Raw genomic sequence first — 17,384 nt, 5'->3', positions numbered from 1 at the left:
ATGTCTTTCCATTATTTTTCCACCTATAGCCTATATTAGATTTTATTTGAATAAAATCTAAGTGACACATAATAGGTATACACAAAACTATCAACACATTAATCTCAGTTTCTTAATGCATACTGCCTAAATATTAGGCAGTATGCATTGTTACACATTGACATTGGAGTACATCTTTTTTTTTAGCATAGCATTTTGGAATAAAACATTTATTATTGCCCCTATCCAGATTTCACTCTTGTGTGTTGCAGTGGGCACATGTGTCTCTATCATTTACTTTCTAATCTTGGTCCAGCCTTAAGCTGTGAAGCTTCTGCTGGTTGTTACTATTTTCCCATTCCAGTGGGCTGTAATGAGACACTTCCCACAGGAGCAGTAAGCATGTGTGTGTGTGTGTGTGTGTGTGTGTGTGTGTGTGTGTGTGTGTGTGTGTGTGTGTGTGTGCATGCGCATGCTTGTGTTAAGTGACATCAAAACAGCACCTGCATAGGCAAGAAACTAGAATACTGGGTCAGTAGGGGATGAATATCAGACATTAAAGTTATAGTTATACATCACAATGATGCTTTATTTTCTCTATTTTTTTATTGTGACATGCGCTTTTCATCAATTTTGCCTCTGAAAATTCATATTAATTATTCATGATATTACTTGAGATTTATTAAAAACAGTGAAAAAGGCAATTGGTTGATCGATGTTGATTCATGGTTCCTCAAACCACAAATAAATCCTGTTGTTGGTTCCTATGTTCACACACGTGCACATATTCATACGGACATGCTCACACATGCACACTCTCCCTCTGCCTGACCTTCAGTTTGGCCTGTCTGACCCGCCCCCCCCCCCCCCCCCCCACCGCGGGTCCATCCAGGTCTCTGAAGGTCTCCTGAGAAAGATTGAAACGTGACCTGCATTCGTTTACTGTGACGCCGCTGCTAATTTAACACACAAACACCGACCCTGTGTGGCCTAATTTTAGCGGTCACTCACACACACACCCACACACACACACACAGAAAATAACTCTCAAGGTTGTTGAGGGTTTTACGAGATCAATTTTATCGGCCTTCGGTCACCAACGAAACAAACATACAAACACACACACACACTTGTCACCCAATACTCACACCTCTGATGCCAGATGGAGAGGAATGTCCTTGTGTTATTTTGGTGACAATAAATACTGTATAATCCTCTGACAATCACTTGAACTCTGGACAGAAGGATGATGATCATGCTTAATATGTAACTCGATCCATGCGTGTTATACCAACCATGTGCTCAAATCAAATAAGTGTGTGGAAATGAATTAACAGTTTCTTTACTATCTAGGTTTGAGCGGACGGTCAAATGAACAGAGAATGATCTGTAACTTCCCCCCCAATTTCATTACAGAGAACAATATTATTAATGTTCAAAAGATATGAGAGTCATGGTAAAATACATTGAGACTAAACTTGACATTTGGACCACTTTATTGCGTGACATTAAGTTGCTGTTAGGTTCATCCTATCAATTGGTTAGAGAGCGCTACGGTCGGGATTACTTAAGAACAGCATGTATCTACAGGAAAATGGCAAACAAAACACTGGAATTCAGCTTTGCATACACAAGTAAGCGACACAAATGTTCATGGCAAAGAACGGTGATGACGTTTTTTTTTTTACTGTACAAGGTAATTGCTTGCGACGTTGCGAACTACATTCCCTTCTCATGACTTCACTTCTAAAACGGATGCAAAAGAACTTGAAATAACAGTAACAGTGCCAGAGTCCTAAAGCAGTTCAGTGTGAATTGGATTTTGACGTAGAGTTAAGTTTAACTCTTCTCAGCCCACAAACTTAAAAAGGAGCAAAGGGGATCAAAACAAACACCAGGAGTTTCTTGCTTGTTACATTTACCAAAAACAACATTGATTCTTTTTCTCAACCAGGATAGGCATTGCATGATACCAGATCTAACATTTGATTGGCGGGTCTCGGGGTATAACCAGTGATATTTTATATCGTTGCAAATACATAACCAACAAGATATGCAAGAAAATAAATAAATAATAAATTAAATTGGAAAAACCTAACAAAAGACTTTCGTGGCATTAGATTAAAAAAGCAAAAGCGACAGGGGCGCACAGATACTTTTAACAATTCTGACGACTGATTAAAAATGAGATGTGTGAGATTTTAAGTCTTGAGGTATCTCCGAAAAGGCGGGAGGGTTCAACAAGACCGGACGCAGCTTTGCTCTGCTATAAAATCTGGCGTCTGTTCAGGCATCAAAACATAACGCAACTTTAAAGCTTAAAAAAAGGGGGCATGGCTGTTCGTGGTAGCACAAAATTTGTGTGTATGGTAACAAACATCCAGCGAAGGCAGCAGATTCCTAAAACCTTGCAAAGTCTGTCCTTAAGCCTGGAGATAGGACTCTGCGTCAATAACATTAAAGAGTCTTAGCAATGAGGATCATCTTTTTCCATTGAGTTAAAACAGATAATAGTAATGTTAGGATGGGTGTTGTCTGGTTCGATGTATTTGGAAAATTGTACTTGGTCATGGTTTTGTCTTTAGGACGGATACGTTTTTTTTATGTTTTACAGGCAGCTTTATCAAACTGCCTTGGGTCATACTATATTCAACACTGGTTTGCAAAATAGATATCAACATTTGCGAGACATCATCTTGAAAAAGGGACATTCACATAAACAATAGGTCACCATGAAAAAAGCCGGTTGAGAGTATTGGCTGCACTACATCCTCAACAATAAAATCATTACATAGAACACTTTTACAAAACACTGCTTTTCAGTTCAAACTACACGAAGCAGCAGCTATTCATTAGAATGACGACTGGCGATGTGAAGCTAAAGACAGGGAAAAAAAAACAAAAAAAAACTCTACTGGGAAAACAGAAACATCACATATTGTCCAGCAAAAGCTACTTTAAACTCTCATAAGAGTAAGACTTGGAAGAGTGATTTCAAGGGAGCGGAAGTGCGAGCATCTCCCCTCCGACCCCTATGGAAGTCTGTCCGACAGTGTCTTCATCTGTCTCCGTCCTCCTGGTAAGACTTTGACGCACTGCGGTAGAAAAAACTCCACAGCCGTCTCACATTAAGAGTTCCAGTCCTTTTCCCTTTCCCTCTTCCTTCCACCGATTCTCCACCCAGCAAATGTATCCATCCCGTGGCCCGAAGACTAGCAAGCGTGGTCGTAAACTCGGCGCGGGAATGTTCTGTGCGATCTTCGGTCCAGTTCCACCGAGATACAGCCGGAAAGAAAAGCAAAATGATCTCACTTCTGTTCGAAATAAGACGAGGGAAGACCCAACGATGTGCGGCAAAGCTAGAGAGAGAAAGGACGTTTCCTTTCTCTCGATGTTTTACTCGAGTTTCTTCCTCCTTTTCCTCAGAGCGGTGTCCTCTTTCTCCCAGAGTCAGGACCGGTGGAAATTTCATGAGGAGCATCTTAGTCCCCCCCGCAGACAGGAACAGCAGGACCAACGACTAATGTCAAGGATCCTCTTGACATCGTTTCTCCCTTCACCGAGTCAGTCCGCCTCAATGACTGCGAAAATCACACGAAGTACAGCAGTGTCCCTTTCTCTCCTTCAAACATCGCTATTTCCCCTTTGTCCTTCAAGAAAATGTTCTCTTCTTTCTCCAAGAGTCAGGATCTATCCCCGTTAAGTCCTTTCTTCAAGGCCAGAGGTTGGATATGTCCGTCCTCGGGGTCATAGGTCAGTGACCTTGTTCTCCACGGCAGCGGCGATCTGTTGGAGCCGGTAGCCCAGCTGCATCTTCTGGGCCGTGGGGTCTTCTTCCAGGGCTGTGATGATCTGTTGAGACGGAGAAGGAGTTAGATGGAGACTCGCATGGCAAAATGTACGAGAGCTTCAAGAACTTTCTTTTGTTGTACTGGGATAATCTCAACGCTTCCTTTCATAGAATCCAGTGAAAGTGAAGAGTTGAGGGAAACTGAGGGGCAGTCAATACTCTATGTGTATATCAGACATGTATTACAGATTAATATTTACCAAATGTGATACCATATGTGTGGAAGTCCAGATGTGACATTAAATTGAAATCATTAAATCTAATTGCAATTTCATTGCCCATATGTGTGCATAATGTACAGCAAAATTAAAGTTAAATAATCCAATTTTCGTGTTCATTTACATGTTGGAAAATGCATTATTACTGCCAAAATGAAAATGAAAATGCATTATTTAGGACAGAAATAAAATGAAATCTCAATGTGCCAATTCCAATTAAAATTGTATATATATGTATATATATCTATGCATATATGTGTATTGTATACATATATCGGAAATTAATTTGCAATTCGATTGAATGATTTCAACTGAATAAAGTCCAATCTGGACTTCCATACATATTTACAGTATTCTTAAATATTTTATTTTTTAAAAGTAATAGTATAGAGGGATTGAATAGTACAGCATGTCTCATGGATTTGATGGATTTTCCAAGCATGGTGAAGCATAAGATGTATTTCCATCACAGCACAACATATGATGGCAACCCAACCAGCATATACCCATTCATTCATACTGCATGTTTATATGAATTTCATTGATGCTTACCTGATCGTAGTATTTGTTGATGTACTTGTACAGCTCATGCAGGGCCACAAGATAGTTGACCTCTCCAGCATAATTCTATATAGGGAAAGTGGGATAGAAGTAGAGAGTGGTGGGGAGAGGGGTAACTGTTAAAAACTGCATTGGTCGGCATCCATTTTTCATTTCAAACACCGGATTTAGCTTGTTCGGCGCCCGCCGAGTCGGAAACTTCAAGAATCTCAAATATTTCAAGTGTTCAACCTCAAGTTTCTGGCCTCAAAAGTTTTTTTTTTGCGAAAACGGGAAAAAAGAAAGTGGGTAACGTACACGGGAGAGTTCCGCCAGAGCCGAGTTCATCTCCTGGTCACTGGCGGAGATGGTCTGACGGATGTCTGCGTAGTACCTGGAGGGAGAGGAGGAGAGGAGAGGGAGAAACAGAGAGGAGAGAGAAGACAGACAGAGAGAGGTTCAGAGAAAGCTGTATGGCATCAATGTCGAAACGGAATCAGTGAAATCTTTCCATTCTATTCAACTGTTTTATTATTTTAATATATTATTTAAAGCTAGGCAACTTTGTACATTGGCGGCTCCAAATGGCAGCAAACTTCAAAACCCAGAAATCCTGTAAGGTGAGGTCAGTAAACTGTTTACCAATCCGGCTGGTCTGTGATGCTTTATACTTTGATAATTGTCCTTACACCAGAATTTAGGGTAAATCTGGGCAAATAGGGAGAATCTACAGCATCTCAGTTAGTGTGGATGGGACGCTCTTCTCTCTTGCAGCCCCACTTTGTGATTTAGACTGATAAGACGGGTGTATTTTTACATTAAAAAACCAGTGTAATCTACAGGGTCTAACGTGCAGCAGACAGTGTTAAGTGTAGCACAGTCTGCTCTCAGACCATCCATGCATGGAGGCCTTGCAGGCTTCGTCTGCCCTCTGTCTGGCACTAACAGATTGTCCCGGGCCTCAGCCTCTCCGTCCCCCCCCAACCTCCCCTCCGCTCTGCTTTGCCAGAGTGTGTTTTATGCCCGGGGTCAGTGGGGCGACCGGCTGCCATATTCTCACCTCTCCACCATCTGTTTGTAGCGCGGGATGTCTCTGGCGTACAGCAACTTGTTGATAGGAGAGTCCTGCGGAGGGAAGACAGATGGAAAATTGCATCCTCAGAAGCGCATAAACCAGGTAGAAATAAAACTTGTGGGCTCATTACTGGTGGGTCATCACATGCTGAAAGTAGGAATATTGTAATGAGGCGGGGTCCCGCTATGGGATGATTTATCTTTCATTTGGGTTTACAAACTCTGAAATACAGAACTGCAAATGAATGTAGATCAATGTCCTGCAATAACTTCATGGATACAAACAGTCCTTCGTATCTCATATCTTTCTTTCGACTCAGTTTTTCTATCTCTACTTTGAAGTCCCTTAATTCTCAGAGTCTCTGACATTGTCACTGTTAGATATGTTGATTAAATCCTTTTACTAGACAATACACTGTCATTGTCATCCCCTTATCCAAACCACTTCCCTACAGTAGTCTACATTCCGCTTTTTATTCCTACAATGGATTGAAACGATATTATATGCAGGATCATATTACTGTACTGTAGTACTGTAATGCATGCAATTCAATACTATAGAGCCGGAGTAGAGTTTTTGGTTTAGTTTGTTTTATCGTAGTGTAATAGTAGTATAGTACACTTCCTATAATATAGTATGGGGTGTAAGTGTCCTAGTGTGATCAGCTCACCCGTCCCAGTTTGTGGTCAGCGATGGTGCAGGAATCCATGAAGGTCTGGGCAATGACGGACAGCACGGCGTCCACATGGTCCGAGGCCTGAACGTCAAAGATGAACTGCGGGTTCTTCAGGATATTGATCCAGAACCGCAGTGGTAAACTGGTTGGGAAGACAAGGGAACGAATAAACAGGTAAGCCAATAATTTCCTGATTATATATTGACTGCAAAAACAGAACCAGTGTCACACTCTGGTTGTACTTCCAGATATTTTTTGTGAGAAACTCTGGTGAACCCCTTGTCTTTAGAGTGTAGCTTGTTTATGATCTGAAACAAAGTCCTGTCATCCATATGTTCTGTATGGGCATGTTTGCAGTCGACACCGGAGGTTCTTCATCCTTGAGACCAAATCCCATATAAACTGCTGTCATATGGCGGCCCACCAGAAGTTGGCCTGCGACCCATTTTGGCTTCCAGCCCGTAGCTTCAAGAAACGGTGGAGACAGAACGTCCAAACACTGTGCCGGGTGCTGCTGGCCAGTTTACCTGTTGGTCTTCCAGATGTGAATGGTCTCAGGGTCTGTGATGTTGTGCTGCAGAGCCTGCTCATCCAGCATGTCGAAGAAGTACTTGACAGCCAGGGGGACGGGGCGGCTGGTGCTGAGGATCGCTGTGAACAGATCGTCCACAAACTTCTGCAGCGTGCCCTAAGACAGAGAAAACCCAGAGCCAGACTTTTACATATTTGTCTATTTGCACATGGCAAGAATTGCTGTAGCCTGCCAATACCTAGATGGCCAGTGTGTGCCTCTGTGTGTATCTGTGGATGATGCTGTGAGTTTGTTTTTCCTGTGTGACAGTGCATTTTGTTCAAAGAGGGCCAAAGCAGAGAAAATCTTGTGGTGGCTGAGTCTGTTAGTCTGTGTACCACAAGCTTGAGATGGCATTACTTTGAATTCCCAGCTTAGTTTTTGCCAGCTTAGAATGGAGAATGCCATCATTAGAGTAGCACCATCCACATCCTCTCTGTTACCTTCATGGAGAGCAGTCGTGTGAGGTAGATCTCGGGGATGGCCTTGGCCCTCTCCCCCCCTCTCTCCCTCAGACTGCCCCTCCTGTGCTTGGGCAGCTCGGCCTCCTCGCTGGCTTTCACCAGATGCCAAAGCCTCACGCCTCCCTCCTCCCCGTCGTCCAGCATAGGGGTCTCTGTTAGGGGGAGACGCACAGTCAGATCAGGGTATCTTAAAATCTAAAACAGCTGTGAGGAGTATCAGAAAGCTAGTTGAGCTCTTTCACTCCTGTTCAGGTCATTTCAGTGTTTTAAAAACTAGATTTTTTTGACTGCCAGCATGAATTCTCAACTTGTAGTAGATCAGTAGATGGTTGCATGAATATTTTTACATTCAATAGTGTTGCACATCATCTCATCCAGTGTAAGAGATATACACAGTGAAACAGTGACATCTCCTGGCGATTTAGACTCTGTTCAACATCAATCTGCATGGATCAACATTGGTTAATAGTTAAATTTGGACATGCATCTGCATAAGCACACATGTATAAGCCACATAAAGTGTATGAGACTCACTCTCTCCAGGCATGTAATCGTGGCTGTCGTGGAGGTGATGTTTGGTGTTCCTGGGAACCAGGGCGACTGTTGCTCCATCAGGGACCTGCACAGCAAGAATGTATCACAACTTCCACTAGGGAACACTGCTTTAAATGCATTTATTTTATGCTGCAGAATTGCATCTAGGCTAATTTCACTGGCCTTCATGCTAGGCTGCCAGCAGATGTGTGTGTGATGCACTGACCTTGTAGTGTTGTAGTGTATTGAGGCGCTTCCAGGAGCCTTGTACTACTGATGTCAGGTCCTCATCTGATAGGATGAGGTGACCTGCAACACCCGCACGCCACTCTGGAGAGAAGAGAAAAGATAAAAACGTATATATTTAACCACATCCTATATCTTTCCAGGATACAGATTCAGTGTCAGTATTAGTAAAAAATGTTTTCCTGTCTGCAGTACTAATGCAGGATAGTTGCAGGATTAATGCATGAAGATGGTGTCTTCCCTGGCTACCATTGTGGAAACACTCTATGCATGAACTTGTGTGAAACAAAACAGACTTACCGAGGTGTAACGAATCAATGTGTGGCCTCTGGGAGAAAGAGGTTCCCTTCCAGGTTTGTTCCAGAAGTTTCTCCTTCACCTGGGTGATGGTGTCACAGTCCAGGACCTTGGCTGGCACCGTCTGGGTGGTGGCAGTGCCGCTGGCCCCTACAGCCGGCGTCAGGACATTCAGGGTCTGGGTGTATATGTAGGAGCACTGGTTACTGGTAGAAATGTTTTAGTACACACACTGTGCAGAAGGGGAGTTTGTGTGCATGACTTGAACTTGAAGAGCATTATATTCAAAATAAATGCCATCATGGTAACACCTTTCAGTTTCACTTTCTAATTCAAAATTGAAAACAGAAAAATGGAAAATTGAGTACAATATTTCAGTATCAATTTGTTGCCCATTGGCTCGTTTTCTCAATTCTCTAGTTTTAGTTTTGAAAAAATGAAAAAGTCAGCTTTTTTTTTTTAGAGAAAATCAGCCTCATTTTTAAGATGTACACTGGGTTATTTCAGATTGGCATCCTGGATCCTACAATCATGACACATAATAAACAAACTGTACTCTCAGTTCATGTCAAAAAAAAGGGAAACAAGCAGGAGATATGAGATTTTCCCTGTGAGAGCGACACCAATATGTGTGTGCAGCATTGTTATTACACATCGGTGTGCGTTCTAACCAGTGTGCGGTACTCCACGTCCTCTCGTAGCAGCCGGTTGTCGTTCAGAGTGTACTTGGCTTTTCCTGTCACAGCGTCCACAGGTCCCTTGTCCACCTGGTGCTTTATGGCTCTGAACAGCATGTAGAACGACTCCCCTGCTGATTCCTACCCAAGCAGAAATATGGCGGGTCAATTATGTCCTGACACAACAGAATTTAATGAAGAGTCACACACTGGGAGTCCTGACTACTTTTGAACACCCGGGTGCTTTTCATTTGTTTTGGTTTCAATGGAGAGTTTTTGTGTCACATGTTCTAAATACAAATTCAGAGACGTTTTCATTCCCAAAGTAATGGCTGAAACAGTTTCTAACATAACAGGACTATCATTAGTGTGTATTACATAAGATTAAACATTATTGATCCCTGGGGGGAAATTAGGTCTTTGCAGCAGCAAAGTAATAAGATTCAGCAGGGAAAAAAAGACAAATAGAATAGAAGTACACAAACAGAATAGAGAATAAGCAATGATGCAAGCGAAATAATGAAAACAGTAAAACAATAAAGCAGTAATATGCCGCTGGTAATTTCAACAGGTTAAGTAGACTGTATAGGGGTGGGAAATATGGGGAACAAGTATGGATTACTAATTTATTCATTTTCAGCTGTTCCTGCAGTTACTTACAGATGTTACTAGCAACTATGATTGCTTACTTAAATACTCAATGCATTGACAAGCAATATAGATGGAAAGAGTGTATGTGAAGGGAATACAGCCCTAACCCAAATCCAGAGTCAGTTTACCAAGCCATTGTAGAAGCCCCCCACCCTGTGTCCTGTATTAGTACTGCAGGATAGAAGCAGTACAGCATCATGTACTATAAAAAGCGGCACTTCTTTGATGGTTACATCGGTGTCATGTCATGTCAATTTTCAATCTATGATAGAGGACTACGTACCCTCAGAAAGGTGAACAGACAAATGGACATCCAGTTGGTCAAGAGCTTCTCAACCACTGACTCAGTTCTGAAAAAACAAACAAACACATATGTGCACACACATAATCAATGGATGAAGAAAGTCCCTTCTACATCCTTTCAGTTGACCCAGATAAGCTTGGTAAGTAAGGACTTCCCCCCTCACCTCCTGAGCATGAGCTTGGGGTTCTTGGCCACATACTGCTCCACCAGATCGTTGAGCAGCGTCTTCAGGATGTCTGTGAAGTACTCCAGTTTGCCATGCAGGGCCACGGTCAGCAGGGAGGCCACGTAGGCCCGGTCCCTGGGGGAAAACGTCCGCTGGACCTCCAGGGTGTGAATAAACTGGAGGGACGACAGGGACAAGATGATGTGGGTCAAAAGTGTCTGAGGGGCAGCTTCTATGATTTATGGTGACTGACAAAGTACGTGTTCACCTTGTTTGCTGTTTGACAAGGTGCACAATTCAACCAACCTCTGAAAATATATGAATGAGGTTGAATTATCCCAAAACTATAAACTATCCCTCTGAATTTGACTTTCTCTAGCAAGTTTACTTTCTCCGGGTGGAAATATACCTACTGTTTTGATTTTATTTCATTGGATATCAATGCTGATTGGTTTTCCTGACTATTCACAGAAGAACAACCATAACCCTGCTGCCTAACCTTGGTGAGGAAGAGTTTACTGTTGAGCAGGTTGGACAGCTGAACCAGCCCCTGCTCCACCGTCTGCCTGCGGCTCTCCGGCACGTCCAAATCGCGTCTCAGCGGCGACTCCTGGTGGCCGGGGAAGAAGATGCGCTCGGCGTACGCCCGGTACTCCAGGAAGGGGATCCCCGAACCCACCAGATCGCTGGACATGTCCATCATCTCTGTCATCAGGTCTAGGGGAAGGAAGGGGGAGAGGGGACGAAGTGGGTGAGGAAGCGATGCAGTGAGAAAGGAAGAGGAGAGTAAAGGGGAGAGAATGAGGAAGGAGGGAGAGAGGGGAGGAAGTAGCAGGGTGGAACGGAAAGTGAGAATGAAAAAGAAGGGGAAAAAGTGAGGGAGAGAAGGTGGCAGATGGAGGAATATAGATACCAAGTGTGTTACAGAAAATAATTTCATTGTTCGTGATTTCCTTAGTAAACAGCAGTAGAAGTAGTTTGGAGTAGCACGCTGTTCCAAAACAAAGAAAATTCCCAAACCTAGGCTTGCTGATGCAAAAAACAAATTAAACAATCCCTAACCTTGTTTGTTTTTGCACATTTTGCCCTGCAGCACAATTTGTAGACGTATTTTTTTTGCATCAGTAAGCCTCAGTTTGGACATTTTACTTATTTTGGGACAGTGTGTATGTGGCTCTGATTTTTAAAAAACTAAAAAGCTGCTGGACTGTACCTGTGAATTCCTTCTTACAGCGGTCTCTCACACTGGTCTCCAGGTTCTCCAGCTGGATCTGGACCTTCTTGTAGTCCCTCATGGCCTGTTTGCTCTTCCTCCTGAGAAAGAGTGATGGATAGACAAACATTTAGGGAAAATGAGGGAGACAGTAAGTGATATAAATGAGAGTGCATGTGTGTGTGTGTGTGTGTTTGTATCAGTGTGTGCGTGTATGAAAGTTTGAGTGTATGAAACTGCATGTGTGTGTTTTCTAATCAGTGAGAACAGAAGAAAGCTGCATGGAGTCGTGGTTTTTCAATTCCCATCTGGACCTCATGGATATATGGCGTAAAATTGGATCCCGAGGCATGTGACTTGTATTTGAACGCAAGACACAACAATGGGGAAAAAAAAGACAAATAGAGACTTGATTGGTATTCGGAGAGACGTCTCAATTCAGTCAAAATTGGAAGCCAAATACCAGAACCGAAATGTGTTTGAGACAAGTGGGAGAAGTGTGGGTACAAAAACAGTTGTGACATCTTTTGTTATTGTTACTCTACTCATGGCGTCTCTTTTCAACATCTGTCAGTATTATATATATATATAATATATTGGTATCAGATATGAGTTACATCCAAGAAGAGATACGAACAGTCATCCAAAAATATGAAATATGAGCAGCAATTCAGACTTGAGCATGAAGGCCTGCAGTATGAAAGTAGCCTTAGTGTCGGTCTGTCTTTCTATGGTCATGTACTCCATGTGTGTGTACCAGTCAGCACATATTCACCTGTATATGAGCACTATGATGAGCACAATGAGAGCCACTATGGAGGCTCCCACCCCGACCCCCACCTGGGCCTCCAGAGGAAATGTGGACTGGGCCTGGCTGTCGTACTGCACTCTGCCCAGGGAGAAGTTCAGGTTCCCCATCTGAACCTGGATGGGACAAAGATGGGACAGTTTAGATTATACAGGCATGGGGATGGGATGGTATACTTATCACAATGCGATGTAATAAGTAAAAGTTCAATGACAGCTTCTCAGTCACACTGACTCACTGTGAACTCAGGCAGACTGTCCACACCCTCCTGTTTCCTGTTGGCCATGACAGAGGGCTGCTGGGCCGGCGGCTCACAGTACAGGTGGTTGTGGGTCAGGGTCTTCACCGCACACACCCCCTCCCCTATCAGAGCCACCACCTCCTCCTTGTAGATGGCCAGGTCCAGGTTCTCTCCCTGGACAGGAAAGAGACAAAATGACACACAGTAGTATTTGTCTGAGTCATTCTCTGAGTCAGGGATTTAAGTGTATTATTAACAACAATAATTCATTTGTATATAATTTTTTTTTAAAACTGTTTACAAAGGTCTTTAAAAATCAAACAAAAGCAAACATCTTACTCATAAAATTAATAAAAACAAGATAAAAATACAGATATCACAAGATAAAGAGATAAAAATAGTGGGTAAAAATAAAACAAATAACAGCACAAAAGGCATCACATAAAAGCAAGTCTATAAAAATAAGTCTTAAGAAGTGATTTAAGCTCCTAAAGCAGGTCAGTCCAGAGCCTGATGGCAAAAGTCCAGTCACCTTTACTCTAAAGCCGGGGCTTTGGATCAAGAATGTGAGGCTGCACACCGGCTCAGCGGCAGCTAAAAGGTCAACAGTTCAGCTCGGAGCAGAGAGAAGAAAGAGCAGTCTCTGTAAAAGCAGAAAAGTGTATATATATAGCGTTCAGTATCACCACCCACCTCGACGGAGATGATGCTGCCGGGTTTGTGGTGGTACGGCTTGCCGGGGTCGTTCTGGTTCAGCGGGTAGAGCACCGGGTTGGGCTCGTAGCTGAAGGCCTCGCTGCCCACGGCGCCGAAGTCAAAGTGGAGGCTGTCCAGCAGGAAGTGGACCTTGACCCGGGCCCTCCTGGCCTCTGGACCCACCGCCGGGGTCGGACACAGGATCAGGGAGGAGCTGCTCACCGTGCAGCGAGACTCGACCTGGAGAAAATGGAGAGGAGAGCGAGAGGAAAAATGAGTTTGTGCTGTAGAGGAAAAGTTTATCTAGCGGCGAGAGAGGATAAGAGAGGAGGGGTGGGATCATTTGTAAGCTGGTATTTTCTAAAAAGGTACAGAAAGCTGATCTGTCAAGCAAATACATATGACAGGATTAAATTAAAAGACAAATGTTGGAGAGTTTGTCAATATCCTCTTTCAATTGCATCAATTCTCATTCTGACAATGTCAATTTCCCTTTGCAATTCAGCCTTTTAGCTTCTTCAAATAGAAGTAGAATCAGGGCTGAAGAATTTCTTAATGCGTAAACTGCAGGGATCATATCATCTCTCCTATAGTCAAAGTTATAGTGTGCAGATCCAATTTCTGATCCTTTTCCAATCATTTCTTTAGCTCAATATATAAAAAGATAAAAAGCGTAGATCAAGAGGTGAAAAAATGTAAAATAGAAAAAAATATATATATATTTTCAAAGTTTTGCCTCCTAAATTGGAATATGATTTTATTTACCAAACTAAATATACTTGCAATACATGCATTCTGTGTGTTCTGCATGCTGAATTTGAGTCATTGCAGCGGAGACAACAGCTTGAAATACTTTTCTTTGAATTAAGGCTGGAAATAAAGAGAGGTTACATGCTAAATTTGTAATATTTGATTTACTGTGTTTTCATTTCAGATGGCAGAAAGAACAAATTGATGTGGTATTTTTCAATAACAGAAAAAAAGGATACTATTATATATCCATTTTTTGCACAGGCAACTTGACAAGGAGCTAAACTAATTATCTTGAATTCTCCAATAATTCTCCATAAATAACACCATTTGTGTATGTATTTGTATTGGCTGCTAAATTGCATAGGTTAATAAAAAACTCACAAATGCGTATATCTATAAGATGAGTGCATCTCTCTCTCTCTCTCTCTCTCTCTCTCTCTATCTATCTATCTATCTATCCTGGAGAGGACATGCACGTACCTGTTTGACATCACAGAGCGTGCCCTCGGGGCAGTCCGGCTCCGGGACCCTCCTCCATCTCTTCGGAGGACCCTGGTGATCTTGCCCTCTGCTCAGGTGTCCGCCACTCCTCCGCCCGGCGCTCCTTCTCTTCCTGGGAGGAAGAGTGTCAGGAGGACTGAGGGTGACTCTGATCTTCGGCTCCTGGACCACATCCAGGTTCTGACCAGACACTTTGATGATTCTGCCTCCCCTGGGGAGAAGAGTGGAGGGAGAGAATACATTCACATATAGAATACAAGGAGGTAAGTATGTGCAACATTAATAAAGTGTAGTCGGGACATCACTTCTCTGGTTATCTGTCAGTTTCACAATTTACTTTAAAGGAATACACCGAGTTTTTGGTAGATTGGCCTGTTGGTCAGCTTTTTTAGAAAAGTGCTATACACAAAAGGTATTATTATTATTACTAATATTTCAATGGTAGAATACATTGCAATCACAATGCATGAGATTTTTAGAAATCCCATACAAATAAGGTAGTACTGTGATGTTCTTGTACTAAAGGAGCAGTGTAGGAATTCCTTTTTTCAATATTTTGTTGTCATTTTTTTGCCTTTATTAGACACCCAGTACCCATAGGAATTTATCATAATTGTATATTTCACATATAAAATAAATAAATCTATTTGAGCAACTTCAGATGGCTCTACTGTGATTGACGCCCAACCTGAGGAAGCTTTTGGACGGAGCAGCCATGGTGATGTTGGGGTTGGGGGTGTAATGATACACCACCCCCTGCAGGTGGCGCTCTGCCCCACCAAACCGCACAGTGATGCCGTGTTCCCCCGTCCTGTTGCTGCCGCCGGTCAGACAGCTGATCTGATCCTCCTGGATGCTTCGCCTGGACCAAGGAGGTGGAAAAAAACAACAACTTTAAACCACACAACAATCGTATGAGAACAAGGATCTTTGGAAAACACTAAAAAGAGAAGCAGAGTTTTTGATAAGGCAAGAGAAAATTTGGTTTTATTGTCTTTCTTTTCTCTATTTTTGACCAAATGCACTGTTTTTTGGACCCTATGAATAGCAAGTTTTTCTCTTTACCCTTTATGTTATGACTGATACTGAAGAAGTGTAAACCAGGAACATAATTCATGGTAATTTGGAGACACCTACACAAGACATGGCACTCCCCCGATCAGGACGCTGACTTCACTGGGGTGTCCCGTCCTCAGTCTCTGGCCTCTGATGCTGAGAGCCGAGCCCCCCGCCTTGGGCCCTCTCTGGGGGAAGATGCTGCTCAGGATGGGGTCCTGGGGATGGAGAGACACAGAGGAGGAGGAGGAGGGGGGAGGTGAAGACGCACAAGAGGACAGAAAAGATGGATGATCAATAATCCGATATTGAGCGAGTGATAAATTGAGGAGATAAAAGAGCTTCGCTGACGCCAGCGCACTCTGGGAAACACTGGAATGTTCACTGATAGCTGGCTTGCAAAACTCAGTTAATTAATTTGTCTTTCACTTATAACAACTGGGGCAATTAATTAAGGTCATTATCAAGCCTATGGACCTTTTGCTTTGAAGTGAACCAGGGGACAAGTTGCTGCTTTATTGCATTGCATAGGTTTGGTTATGTTTCACTCAGCAAAACTTAAAGCGGACCATCATTTATCAACAAACGCAATGTGGGAGCAGACACCCAGCACCTTATAGTGAGAAACACTGCATACACCCGGTGAGATGAGATGAGGTTACCTTGCTTGACTGAACTGAAGTAGCAGACAGCGATAGTTCTTATGGAAGTATGTTATTTATTCATGTCCTTCATTGGTCAGAAATGTGCTGTGGGAAAAGACTTTCCACTGGAGTAAACAAACCCGGAGCATCAGCATCAGCTGCATTTGCGGACCCATAATTCACAGCGCTTCCTGCGGCTGTGTCAGATCGCAGTCGGATCACGTTCTCCAAATGAAGCACTTCAGGATTCGTTATAACACTGAGGCTTCCCTCTCAGCACGCTCTGCTGCAATTGCTTTCGATTGCAGTGTCGTCACATATCTAATGGAGCTTAACTAAGGGGGAAACAATCCAGGGTTCAAAATAACTGGCTGCTCTACCCAAACTAGGTGTGAAAATGCCCTAGAGATGTCCCACTTTTGCTTGTTTCAGTGCCTCTGCGCAGTTGTATAATCCTGCAGTACCAAGGCAGGGTTGTTGACAGGTGGTAGTTGTTGTTGCTGCATTTACCTGGAAGCTGAAGGTCTGAGCTGACAGCCCGTGTCCTCCTCCCCTCACTTTGACCGACGCCTGACCGCTCGTCTCTCCTCCACTGCCTGTGGTCTCACACACTATCCTAGAAGAGAAAGACACAGAATTGGCACGGTTATAAAAGATGGAAAAGGGTTCAGTCGCCACTTTACAAGCAGTTCTTATGCCTTAGTATTTAGTTGCTTGCAGTCACTTTTGCGGTTCGGGTGTATTGTGCCTTGCACTTGCCTCGAGGAGACTTCATATCTGCTGTGGATGACACTGCAGGGAACCCCGGCGACGGTGACCGAGTTCTGGATGTCTTCAGCCCTCTGGCCAAGGTTAGAGCCTGAGATGGTCACTACCGTCCCCCCCTCTACAGGACCGGACACCGGGTCCAACTGAAGCAGAGGACAAGCAGCGGGTTGGGAAACAGAAAAAAAACAAAACATTGATTTTAAAAATGGGTGTCAGTCACTCTCCTCATTCCCTTTTTCCTCTGTCAAAGAACCCCAAATAAATCTCTTATAAAAGGTCTTACAAAGTGAATGACAGGTGCGGGACAGGTGTGTTTGATCTCGTCGGTGCAGGAGTCCTGGTAGACACAGCGAGAGCTCGCGGAGCCGCCACACCAAACGCAGCCGTACTTCGGGTCGGCCGTGCGACACCGGCTGCAGTCCGACCGTCCCACCGAACAGTTGAACAGAGTCACTG

At 43.4% G+C, this 17,384-nt stretch overlaps 1 protein-coding gene across 1 annotated transcript in view; it reads right to left on the bottom strand.

Moving 5' to 3' along the window:
* Positions 1-1,500: 1,500 nt before the first annotated feature.
* The window catches only part of plxnb1a (plexin b1a), a 29,728-nt gene continuing 13,844 nt past the window's right edge, over positions 1,501-17,384 (bottom strand). Inside the window, exons 14-37 of the mRNA XM_071532254.1 lie at positions 17,212-17,381; positions 16,920-17,071; positions 16,671-16,776; positions 15,598-15,734; positions 15,149-15,322; positions 14,440-14,671; positions 13,204-13,446; positions 12,508-12,684; positions 12,237-12,385; positions 11,462-11,562; positions 10,748-10,965; positions 10,246-10,424; positions 10,062-10,128; positions 9,122-9,268; positions 8,454-8,628; positions 8,134-8,237; positions 7,908-7,992; positions 7,353-7,525; positions 6,866-7,026; positions 6,333-6,480; positions 5,648-5,712; positions 4,906-4,981; positions 4,600-4,674; positions 1,501-3,831 (exon numbers count right to left, since the gene is read on the bottom strand). Coding sequence (XP_071388355.1) covers positions 3,727-3,831; positions 4,600-4,674; positions 4,906-4,981; positions 5,648-5,712; positions 6,333-6,480; positions 6,866-7,026; positions 7,353-7,525; positions 7,908-7,992; positions 8,134-8,237; positions 8,454-8,628; positions 9,122-9,268; positions 10,062-10,128; positions 10,246-10,424; positions 10,748-10,965; positions 11,462-11,562; positions 12,237-12,385; positions 12,508-12,684; positions 13,204-13,446; positions 14,440-14,671; positions 15,149-15,322; positions 15,598-15,734; positions 16,671-16,776; positions 16,920-17,071; positions 17,212-17,381 — 3,419 coding nt within the window. The 3' untranslated portion in view covers positions 1,501-3,726. The remainder of the gene's footprint in view (positions 3,832-4,599; positions 4,675-4,905; positions 4,982-5,647; positions 5,713-6,332; positions 6,481-6,865; positions 7,027-7,352; positions 7,526-7,907; positions 7,993-8,133; positions 8,238-8,453; positions 8,629-9,121; positions 9,269-10,061; positions 10,129-10,245; positions 10,425-10,747; positions 10,966-11,461; positions 11,563-12,236; positions 12,386-12,507; positions 12,685-13,203; positions 13,447-14,439; positions 14,672-15,148; positions 15,323-15,597; positions 15,735-16,670; positions 16,777-16,919; positions 17,072-17,211; positions 17,382-17,384) is intronic.

The sequence above is a fragment of the Centroberyx affinis genome, unplaced genomic scaffold (assembly GCF_046629955.1).
Source record: "Centroberyx affinis isolate AG114_WGS23_722 - 3 ecotype Tasmania unplaced genomic scaffold, CSIRO-AGI_Caff_v1 ptg002180l_1, whole genome shotgun sequence".
Lineage (NCBI taxonomy): Eukaryota > Metazoa > Chordata > Actinopteri > Beryciformes > Berycidae > Centroberyx > Centroberyx affinis.
The sequence above is the reverse complement of the archived record's forward strand: the minus strand, read 5'-3'. Positions and strand labels throughout refer to the sequence as shown.